Source organism: Onychomys torridus, chromosome 1 (genome assembly GCF_903995425.1).
Source record: "Onychomys torridus chromosome 1, mOncTor1.1, whole genome shotgun sequence".
Lineage (NCBI taxonomy): Eukaryota > Metazoa > Chordata > Mammalia > Rodentia > Cricetidae > Onychomys > Onychomys torridus.
Window position 1 is genome coordinate 159085809 of NC_050443.1, and position 12214 is coordinate 159098022.

General features: G+C 43.5%; 1 protein-coding gene across 1 annotated transcript in view; it reads left to right on the forward strand.

Moving 5' to 3' along the window:
* The first annotated feature begins 3979 nt into the window (after positions 1-3979).
* The window catches only part of Entpd1 (ectonucleoside triphosphate diphosphohydrolase 1), an 81114-nt gene continuing 72879 nt past the window's right edge, over positions 3980-12214 (forward strand). Inside the window, exon 1 of the mRNA XM_036175200.1 lies at positions 3980-4103. Within this exon, the coding sequence (XP_036031093.1) occupies positions 4088-4103 (16 nt within the window). The 5' untranslated portion in view covers positions 3980-4087. The remainder of the gene's footprint in view (positions 4104-12214) is intronic.

Genomic DNA, 12214 nt, shown 5'->3' on the forward strand with positions numbered 1-12214 from the left:
AGGAGCAAGAGCATAGTAAGTGGCAACAGTGGTGATGGAGCAAAGGCCACGCAGGGCCTGGTAGGAGTTTTGTTTTCCTTGTAGTGAGGTGGATCCATTGCAGGGTTTTCAGCGGGGCAGTGGTTGGCTCCTTTGTTTTATCCTGATATCATGGATGCTGTATCACGAGTGAAACAGGAGACTGGAGAAGAGGCTGTCACAGTCAGGTGGGATACAGTTGGGATGAGTACAGTAGCAGAGGAGACAATGAGAAGAGATCAGGTTCTGGATATGTTTTGAAGGAAGAAACCACAGAATTTGTAAGAGGATTAGACACGAGGTGTAAAGAAAGAAGATTGACAAATGAGTCTAAAGTTTACGGCCTGAGATATGAATGAGATTGTACAGCAGCATGATATTGTGGTAGCATCTGATGGGGTGAGCCAAGCTGTGTTTCTACCCATGTCAGAAAGCAAGGGGAGAGAGGTAGGGCAGGCCCCGAACTACTCCATGAGCAGAATTGGAATTTTGCTAGAGGTTATAAGAAAACTGGGAATTTTAAACCCTGGGACAAGATTATCAAGATACACATTGCAGAAAGGCCATCTCTACAGTGGTGTGGTGAATTAGAGAATAAGATTGACAGCCCCAAACCTGCAGATACTAATGGAAGGTGGCCAGGGAACAAGTCTGAAGCAGGTAGCATTATAGATAAATGAAAGTATTTGAGTCCTGGGTTCAAATACCAGCTCTACCATGTACTACCATTGGTTAAGATCCTTAATATTTTTGAGTTTCTGCCTCCTGGTCTGTAAAATGAGGATAATAACAATACTGAGATCGCTGGGTTATTGGGATGCTAAATGAGTTAATATGCATTTAAAATTCACTCTATAAATTTTAGTTACTTAAGCATCGTTATTGCATAGAGGGGTTTGGCCATTGGAAGAATAGCAGCCTCACCTACTTGGGGCATGATGTTAACATGAACAGAGTTTTAGAGGGGTGAAATGTTGTATAGACTGTGCTAGCCAGCACCTAAAATGAAACAGAAGATGCAAGTCAAGGAGAGTTTATATGTAAAAGGACTATTTAAAAATAAGCTGGGTGGTGGTTGTGCACGCCTTTAATCCCAGCACTTGGGAGGCAGAGACAGGCGGATCTCTGTGAATTCAAGGCTAGCCTGGTCTACAAAGCAAGTTCCAGGAAATGCACAAAGCTACACAGAGAAACCCTGTCTTGAAAAACCATAAATAAATAAGTAAATAATAAAAATAAAAATATATGAGAGCACTGGGTAGAGGCTGTGAGAGCCACATGCCATTAGACTGGAATGGAAGGGGAGATTGTTAGCAGCAGTCTAGACAGAACTAGCTCAAAGGGACAAGGAAAAGAGAAGGTACCGAGTCCTAGAGGGAAAAAGTTAAATAAAGCCAGGGGCACAAGAAGCCTAGCTAATTTAAGGTAATCCAAGAGGTCAGGGAGCTAGGGAACCGACCTTCTGATATAGACAGCAGGTAGAAGCAGGGAAGATGTCTGGAGGGGCAACTCCTAAGCACCAGCACACAAACTATCAGGATTGCTTTCTTGGCTGATGTCCTCCTGTAGCTGGGCTTTGGAGATTTGGGGGCAGATTTCTACTCTCCATAGGCATTTGATGAAAACTGAATGTGAGCACAGTGAATGGTGGATTTCTGATGCTCTCCTAATCCTGTCCACGAAACAGAAATAGCTGCTGAGACCATGGTGTACAGTCATGTTGCCTGACCCATTTGAATTGGATTCTCGGACTCCTTATTTTAAAGATGCTCAGAGAGAGAGCAGATGTCCTTGTGAAGCAGAGTGACTGAATGTGAGTTTTATTTACTTACATATTCAAAGGCTTTTTTAGGGTCGGGCGGTGGTGGCGCACGCCTTTAATCCCAGCACTCGGGAGGCAGAGCCAGGTGGATCTTTGTGAGTTGGAGGCCAGCCTGGTCTCCAAAGTGAGTTCCGGGAAAGGCGCAAAGTTACACAGAGAAACCCTGTCTCAGGGAAAAAAAAAAAAAAAAAAGGCTTTTTAGCTTCTTTTGTTCCCAACTTGGGATCACGGGACATTGACTTACAGTTGTTCAGGCAAAGATGAGAGAGTAGGTTACAGAAATGGAGAGGAGACAGATTTGAGAAATGGCAAGGAATAGAACAATAATATTTGGTCACCAGTAAAATGTGGGCTGTGGGAGGGGTCGCGTTTCTATGAGGCCTTATAGTTTTGCAGAACAAAGAAAGTCATAAGTCAAGGCAAGTTTAAAATACATTTGTGGGTACATCAGAGAGGCAGGCACAGCAAGATGGGGGAGACTTTTCTGTAGGCCCAAGATGCTCTCTGATGACATTCTTAGCTTTTGGTTTGGTAGAAGCTGGTGGTCTGCTAAGTTAATAGATTTAAAAAGGGTTTTACCTATTTGCCACAGGTTATGACAGTCAGGTGGGCAAGGAGGAGCTAGTCAGGGAGCTGAAGCTAGCCCAAGGTAAGGCAGTAAGCCTCTGGACCTGTAACATCCCAGCTTTCTACATCACGGCAGTTTTAATTGGTCAAACAATAATTAATTGTTCTTCTAAATGCAAAGTCCTATAGTTAGATACCATTTAGTAAAACACAGAAAGTCTTGTTATGCAGTGCTGGATTTATCAAAATATTCAGAATTCACTGCGCACATGTTGTGTGGCAGGCACCGCACTGTACAAGGCAACAGACATCTACATGGAAAAGTCAGCCTTGCCCTGTTACAAACACAACTAAAAGTATAGAGAGAATGCATTTCCTTCAAAGCAGTCTTCAGTGGTCATGAAGTAAGTGATTTTGTGCAGAACTATGTCCTGTGATGTAACTAGCTTCCGACATGAATTCTCTGCTAATAAAGGAAATACAGAAAAGAAAAAAAAAGCAAAACAAAATGTGAGCTAGGAATCAGAAGGCTGTGTCTCCAGTCCTGCATTGTTGCTGTTCATTCACAAATCAGCCACTCACTTGGTGTTTACCGAGTACCTGCATTGTGGGAGAAACTGGCATTGGGAGCATGATGGCAGACAAGAGCGGCCCACTCCGTGCTCTGTGGCATGTGAACAGGAGCAATGAACAGTTTCTCAGCTGTCACCTTGGATTGATGGGATGCCCGAGGTCTCCTTTAAACCTCAAATGCTAACTGAGGTTAGCAGCAGCCTTATAAGAAGAAGCTGTCCAAGTGGCTATGGGACTCTGCCGTCCTCCCCGAGGGTCAGCCCTTGTCTTAATTTCAAAACAAGTTCATAGATGGCTTAAAATTTGGTCAGCCTCTCACCTGCATTTGGGTCACCTTGCAAAGTCTGGGAGTGGCTATCCATGTTTATAGGACTTTGGAGGTAGGAAGTCAAAGCTGGGGAAAGGTGGATGATTTTTGCCACTTCACAGGTGGCCTAGGTCCCAAGTGAGCAGTTTACTCTGTGAGGCTTTCCAGACAATAATGTGGCTTCCCCTGTAGCTGCCCCCTTGCTTGAGTTCTTCTTCAAAGAGATAGAAAGAGTTGCTCATCGCGGGATGGGAAGTGATCAGCTTCAGGGGGCAGGGACAGCAGCTCTTGCCTTCCACAGGTGTTGAATATCAAGGCTACAGCTTTCTTGCTGTCTGGCATCATAATTGCAGGACACAGAGGTTTTTGTTGTTGTTTTTTCTCCCCTTGCAGTAAAAAATGGTTTTTGCGAAGGAGAAAAATGGATTTTTTTGGTAACAGAGAGGGTGAAGGGTACATAAAAGGAGGAGAGGGGAAGGAGACAGTGAGCTTTGAACACACACTGCTTCGAGCCTAGGAAAAATAAACTACACCCCATTACAGCCCCAGTGACTGGGGAAATGAGTAGCCCTGCTCCTCTACCAATCTGTATTTCTAGTCAATGAAAAAGACCCAGGGTTTGAGGTTCCTTCCGAAACCGGGCTGGCTAATTTAGCCCCTCCCACAAGCCCTAGGGTCTGTTATATCTCTGATCCGTGAGTACCTCTCTCACAGAAAGCCACCACAGCAGGCAGAGGCAGCAAAACCAAAAACACCCAAGACAAACGAGGAAAGAGGAAGAAAACAAAAAGCTGCCCCTTATGGAAGATATAAAGGGTAAGACCAGAACTGATTTGATCCAAACCCTTCAGGGGAAAAAAGCCCAAATCCAGAACGAGTTCCTGAAAGAGCCAAAGGCAACGCGCCTGAATGAACTTTCCCACTCGCGTCCTGAGCGAGGCAGAGAAAGCTTTGGGAAGCAGAGCTCAGGGTTGTTGCAGTGCTGAGTGGCTCTTGAGCAGGCTGGAGTCGATGAATATTCATAATTAATTGGTATGCAGATCTGTTTTTTTTTTTTTTCCCCTTAGCGGCAAGTAACTGTTTTTCAGTCCCCTTGTACCTAACTAAAGAGGCAGCTGCTTCTTCATCTACAGTCTGAAGTCATCTAGTCTCGGTTTGGGTCCCTGGCTTGCAGATGCTGGGTTCTGCGTGTAGATTTGTTTTGTTCGAATTTCCTGCTTTTTTCTTTCTGGGACGTTAGCAAAGGCTCCTGCTCCTTCTCTGCCGGGAGTCGGACAGGCAAGTTAATGTGGCAAGAGGCTGTCACAACAGGACCCTAGAGTACGCGTTGTAAAAAGACTGCAAGCTTCTTGAGCTGTGTGGGGGAGTGCGCTTGTCCCCGAGAGGGAGAGGGGTGGAGGGAGGAAAAGGACGAGATCCTCTTAAAAGAGCAGGTCATGTCTGACTGACCACATTAGATCTTGTCTAGGAAACTACAAGGGCAGACTGGTGTGCACAAATGGTGTGCAGTCTCTGCCTTTTACCTCTTTTGGGCATTTTCTGCCAGGACGGAGAGCCAGCTGCTTGCCAGTCCCTGGGAGCCAGGAACAAAGGGGCAATGTAGGGTCGCAAACCTACTTCATCGCCAGCTTCTAATATGCTCACAGATTTCTATCACATAGGATGCAGAGGGACTGGAGGATCACAAACAGATTTCTTCCTCCTAATTAAAGTAGATGATAGCTGTGTGAGTTAGTACTAAGTCGTTACTCCGGTGCTGGGACCTGTGTCCCTTTTACCATGTGTGCTGCATATCCCTCACATCATCCATATAAGGTAAGTGCTGTCCTTAGCATCTCCGGTCTTCCCCCCCTGCCCCCCCCCCCCCAACGAAGAAAGTAACTCACCTTGGGACCCTGTGGCAACTGTGGATGCAGGCAAGCATTCTGTGCTTAGGAGGAGGTAAGCGTGGATGCAGGGGGCCAGGGCTCTTCTATTCCTCCACACTGTTGCTCTGCTCAGAAGGCTCTCTGGTACACAGATTCTGGGTCACTGGATTCTAGGCTTGTGAATCTCCAAAGCTACTGGGGAAGAGTCAGTGGTGAAATGCGGTCTGTGAAGGAATTTGTATTTTGCAATCAAGTTTACACCACCAATCTCAGTTGGTGTTAATGGCCATTCTTCACGGGGGAGAGGCAGGCATCGTTATTATGTGTAGTCTTTTACCAAAGGGAGAATCTGAGCTTAGAGGGGTTAGACCGCATGAATCAAATGTCTAGCTGTCAAAGAGTCTAGGTCTGAGGAGAGCTCCTCTACTTCTGGTTTCTCTTCTGAACACGTGTCCCCACCCCCCAACTAGTCCTCACAAGCTACTTTCAGTTCCCCCAGGGACTGATCTTTCCTCCTGCTCAGCCTGCTGCAAGGCAATTTCCATCTTGAAGGCCTATCTGGCCTCTTTTCTATATCCTGGAGCCAACCCACCTCTGTTTGAATTCATTTTTACTGCGAGCCTCAACTTTCTCACCTGTGAAATGAAGAGAATAATACCTGCCTCAGAGGGTTTTAAGGAGAGTAATGATCTACACCAAGTTCCTAGTGGAGACTGTGTGCTCAATAAATACGCCGTTGCTGCTGCTCCTAGACTTGTCTTGGGTATTGCTCTCCCCTTTAAGCCTCTCCCATACTTCGGCCTAGATCAGGACCTGCCTCGGATGTTTCTACAATACCTCACCTTTAATGTTTAAGGTGGCACTCATCATTCTCAACTATTTTTCTCATTTCAGTGTCACTTTCCAGCCCCAAATGATAATTTCTGGATTGTCTTTGGATGTATGATATCGGGTGCACTCCTCCTCCTTCTTTTTTTTTTTTTTAGCCTTACAAATTGTGGCCACTTTGTTGTCTGTGCAGGCAGGGTGGTGGGAGACAGGCCTCAGTCATGACAGAAGAAGGCAGCTGGGGTACTCACACAGGAGCCTGAGATGTGGTGCTGGGAGGCATGCAGGAAGAAGCCTGAGCCTGGGTACTGATTTAGTAAGAGCCACAAGACAGTCAGTGGCCCATGGTTGGGCTATGAATTTCACCACATGAGGTCCACAAGTCCCTAGGGTCCTTATTACAAAACAGCTTAGTGGTCATAAGCCACAAGGACAAGTCCTTGATGTTGATGTCATCTCAGAAAAGATGCTATGCTTTGTCTAGAAGGTGGTGTTCCCCTGGCTTTTGTGCAAGTCTAGAAGGTTCTTGTCAGCCACAAGCACCTTGAGCTCCTTAGTGGGCACTCTATCAGCAGTCAATAAACTATTATTATTGTAGTTGTTGTTCATTCAAGAGAAAGGTTTACAAGGAACCTTTGAGTTTGTAGTAAGGCTTCCCCCCATTGATGCATACAACTCCTGAACAGTCCACAGACATCTTTCTAGGTAGAACTCTGAAGAACAAAATGCCCCCCACCTCTAGGCTGATGGTCTTAATCGATGATGTGACTTCATGCCAAGGCACCCAGTTTGTACAGTATATAGCTCTAGATGAACTTCAATTTCTATTCCCCTCTCAGCCAGGGACCAAAGTGGAGATCTCCTAGCATACCTTTGCTGTCTCTGAACAGAACATCTAGTTTGATAAATGGTATTTCTCTAGCCCCACTTTATAGAAACCTTGCTGTCTGAGGCAGTGTATTCTGGTAATGAAAGAAAAGCAAACACTGCCGAGTCTGGCCCTGGGTAAAATCAACGCACACTGTTTGTTCCCAGCACCCCTCCCCCTCTTCCTGGCATACCTTCAAAGCAACTTCACAAATATTGTTTGTCTGCCATTTCTAAGTACCTGTGCCAGCTCCTTGGGATATAAACAGTTTGCACATGACGTAGGAGGGAAGGGAAACATACGAAACCAATTCTAATGGAAGCCAGACCCTGTCAAGTGCTAATAATAGCTAATGTTGATTATTAAGTGCCGGACACTAATGTTTTATATATGTTGTCTCATATAATCTTCACAACAGCTCTTTGGGATTGATTTATGCATGTCACAGTTACAGAAGGAAGTCACTTGGCCAAAGTCACACAGCTGGTAAGAGGCAGAGGGGGCATTTTTGCCCATGTGGTCAGTCTGTAAAGCCTGAACTAAACAGATGAGTCCTACCTCCCAAGAGCAACAAGAGCAGTCCAATGACAGTGCCATGAGGAGCACAACTCAGAGCAGTGACTTCTCAGAACCCTTCTCAAAGAATGGGCTGCTTTCAGGTGGACTTAGAAAGATAAGTGAAGTACAGTGTCCACAGAAAGTCCCTTCCTTCCCCAGTCAATAACGCCGAGGGAACTCTTCTTTTTACTAACCCTGGACTGAAGAGTAGAAAGCTCCCCCTCTTTTCCACATTCTGAGCAGGACCTGTTTGCATCCTGCCTTGGTGTTTTGAAGGCAGAATTGCTGAGAGTCTTGACCATTGTTGTGACCGGTCCTGACAATTGCCGAGTTTGGGATTACCAATCATGCAATTAAATAAACATTTAAAGAGTGATCATCTGCACATGAAATGATGTCCTTAATCATGATTTCCCCTCATAGTAACAGAGTAAGTGATGGGGTATATCTGGTGGCAGTGATTGCAATTTGCATGGCTGTTAATTGGCCCTGTGATGGTACAGTTGCTTCTCCATTCTTGTCAGTAGTTGTGACCAAGGGAGGATTTAATTTAGGTATGCTGGACACTCGGCCTGCACAGGGTGATGGTGAGGCCTGTGGGAAATTATGTGGAGTTTACTCCTCCAAATATTTCAGAGGGAGGCCAAAACCAAGCCCTTGTGGTGAAGAGTCAGCAGGCATTTTGATGATTTGACAGAAGGGAGAGGGGAGGCATAAGATTAGTAAAGTGTGCATGCACACATGCACATGTGCTTGCATGTGCGTGTTTCTGGGATTTTCTTTCTCAGTCTTTAACATGCACATGCACCTTTGAAGATAATAAAATTCAGACTCTCCTTTAGAAGCTCTGGGCTGAGGCTGAGGACCTGCAGTTCTCCCACAGGCCAGACGGTGATGCTGACCCTCCATGGCCACCTCACTGGTGGTGTCAGAAGGTCATGTCTTAGTCTCAGGGTTTTTTTGTTACCCATGGATCAACCCCTCATCCCTTCTTCACCCCATACTCCCTGAGCTGCCGTGTGGAGCCACTGATGAGCTATGCCATTGCAGAATAATAGGAAGCCTAATTCATTTGCACCTTCAGAAGACTATCTGCCCTGTGATGGGATGTTCAGGCCTCTAGTTTGCTATGACTTAGAAACAAGCTGCCTTTTCAGCACACAATCTACTGTAGAACAGAAAGGCCTTTTGTTAGAGTCCTTAAATATTTTCACCTTTAAAAAGGTTTGTTACTTTTAATTATGAGAATGTGTGTGCTTGTGTGGGTATATGCATGTGAGTGCAGGTGTCCATAGAGGCCAGAGGCCTAAAGCTGGAGGTACAGGCAGATGAGAGCCACTGACATAGGTGATGGGAACATAATGCATGTTTTCTCCAAGAAAGGACACACGCCTAACAGCTGAGTCATCTCTCCAGCCCCCATTTTCAACTTTTCTCTGTTTCCCCCTAGTTCCCAGGTTCCCTAAGCTTCTCTCATTCTCCACTTTCAGCTTGAACAGGGCTGGAAGCTCACGTGTGGCTGCCTATAGAATCCTGTGCTGGACCTAGGAGTCTCGGGAAGGTGGGGGTTGCAGGGACTCAGGGCTCTGAGATTGGGTATTGTCTACACTGCATATGTAAAGAGGGAATGATCCTAGCTGCAAAGGTAGGAAAGTGGATTCAGAGAGGAATGCTATGATTTCTTTAGTGTAGAAAATTCCAGTGCTGGAAATTGCCCAGCAGTCTGGATGAATCTCTCCCACCCGCAGGTCCCACAGTCGCTTATAAAATAATTGCTCAGAGGCTTATATTAATTATAAACTGTATGGCCTATGGTTTCAGCTTCTTGCTTGCTAGCTCTTTCATATTAAATTAACCCATTCCTATTAATCCATATGTTGCCATGTGGCCGTGGCATTACTGGTCTGCTGGCATCTTGCAGCTACTTGGGTGGTAGCTGGCATCTCTCCCCTACTCTCCTTTCTTCCTCTTGTCTCTCTCTTGTATTTCATGCCCGGCTATAACCTGACTTGCCATAGGCCAGAGCAGCTTCTTCATAACCAGTCATAGTAACACGTATTCACAGCATCAGAAAGACATCCCACAGCACTTTAGCTTTAGAAAATTGAGGGAATTGTGAGCAGAAAACATTGTTGGAGAGTTGAAGCAGTGGAAGATGTTTTCTGATGGGCACACAACTTGTACTTTTTCGAGTCTGTATTATCAAAGTGACTTTAGAGATCAAATTATAGAACTTGCCCAATATAAAGAGGTATTTATTTTGTTTTTTATTTTTTATTGTTTTATGTAATAGATTTTTGACTTAGACAAAATGTCTTTTGAACACACACACACACACACACACACACACACACACACACACACACAAAACTAGGCTTGGGATTCTTTTGCCTCAGCCCCCTGGTGTTGGAATACAGGCATGTGTCACCAAGCCTGGCAAGAAAAAAAAATGCTTTATAAAAGGAGAAAATAAGTAACAATGACATTTCAAAACAAAACGGAAAAAAAAAAAAAAGACTAATGCCCTTGAGGTAAAATACAAGAAAGTAGAAGATGAAGGAATGGAATGTAAGGAATTATTTTTTGTGGTCAAAATTCAAGGAATCATTTCAGAGATGTTTCTCTTGGCTTCATACAGAGTGTGTGTACAGTTCCTCTGTGTCCACGATGATGCCAGTGGTATAGTGCATACCGTGAGAACTCCATGTAATCCTGATTAGGGTGAGAACAGGGCCTCGAGAGCTGGGGGCGGGGGATGCCCCTCTGATTTCGCCTTTACTTGAGTACTACCTTGAAGAAAAATGCTAACATCACGATCATCAAGCTCTATACAGCTTTAAAGTCTGGCTTTTAGAGGATGTGAGTCACAAGTGTTCTCCATTTGTAGTACGCTTTTAACAGTCACATAGTAGATTTATCAATTTCCATATTTTGCGGAGGAACTTCTTCTCTAAGTAGGGGTGCACTTGGAAGATGGAATCCCAGAAACAGGATTACTGGTTTAAAACCTGTAAATATTTTCTGAAGTTCTCTCTCCCCATTGCTAAGTTGATTTTTCAAGGCCAAGTTGGTTTCCAAGGTCAAGTTTATTCGCAAGACATGGGCCCTTCATTCCACTGCCGCTCTCTGTTTTCTGGCATCCCCAACAGTGTTCATGATAAAATTAACTGTATCAGCTTTAAAAGTCTTTGTAATTTTTTTTAGTTACTTGGAATCTTCACACAGTATATTTAGTCTTTTGCATAAACTCTACAGTCTTTGCCCATTTATTACTAATTTGCATTTTATGTTTTAATTTAATTTCTATGAGTGATTCTTTGCCTAAAGCTATTTAATTTTCTGCTATACTTGCAATAGTTTTGTGGAATCTGTTCTTAGTGTTTCACAATATTTTATACTGTTTTTATGAAGAGATCCAACGCAGTTTTTTACATACAGCTTTGTAGTTTATAAATAGTTTGATACTGTATTTTTATTGTCTCCTTAACCCATAGTAATACGTTTTAAGTTCTAGATGATTCTTATTTTTGTTTAGATTATTATTAATTTTTCATTTGCTTCTTAATGGTTAGAGAATATGGTTTTATAATATCTGAAATATCCTTGTAAATAAACATATGATGAATTTTTATAAACCCATGAATACTTATGAACGCAATATATTACTTTTAAAATATAAAATTGATATTAACCAATTTAATCTCTTTAATTATGTTGTAATTCATCTCCAATTATAATTTTCCCTTATGTGAAATTATAGTGTATATGCATTCACTGGGTTCGAGAGCGTGTTTGTATGTGTGTAGGGTGTACATGTGTTTGCACATGTATGGATGTAGGTAAAGGCCCGAAGTTCATGTTAATGACTTCCTCGAAAACTGTCCACCTTGTATATTAAGTCAGGGTCTCTGGCTGAACCAGAAGCTTGCTTGCTGGCAGGCCAATCCACTGTCTGTATCTACCCATTTCTCCTGCTCAAGACGGGCATTCCCAGCTGTGCCTGGCTGTTTACACGGGTGTTGCTGATTTAAACTCAGGTCCCCATGTTTTCACAGCAAGCACTCTTACCTACTGAGCTATCTCCCTATCCCCAGACTTCAAGTACTTTGAAAGAATAAATTGTCTTGTTTGTGCTAATTTGTGACTGCAGCCATTTCAGGACACTAATATGTAAGTATTCAATAAATGGATATGAAGTTACTATAGTTACCATACAGATGTATTTGGGTCACACATTGTTCTAATCACTTTATAGATGTTAATTTAATTTTGAAACAACATCAGAGATTGGTGTTATTTAATCTCACCATTTTACTGATATTTGAGGGATGAGAACAGTTAAGCAACTCAGCTAATGTCTCTTAGTTGGAAACTGTGGAGTTAAGACTCAAATTCTCGGCATTGGTTTCATTAGTATTTGGAGATATGGATTACATACCACATGACTCATGCATTCGAAACCTACAATTTGATGGGTGCTAGTATAGTTCCATAATTGTGGATGATTGTCACAATTAATTTGGAACATTTTTGTCATTTTAAAGCCTCTGTACCCATTAATAATCACTTCTCATTTCCCCTCTACTCACCCATCCTTCTGCTCTTCTAGACCCCAGGCCAACACAATCTAGTTTTTATCAATAGCTCTGCCTAGTCCAGCTATGTCCTGTCTATGACATTCTATGTTGCATCACATTTTAGCTGTCTGTTCATCATTCAGTTGATGTGGGGGCTGTTTCATATTTTGTTTTTTGTTGTGAAGGATGCTGCTTTGCCCATGCCTGGACAAACTTTGGTTTAGACAA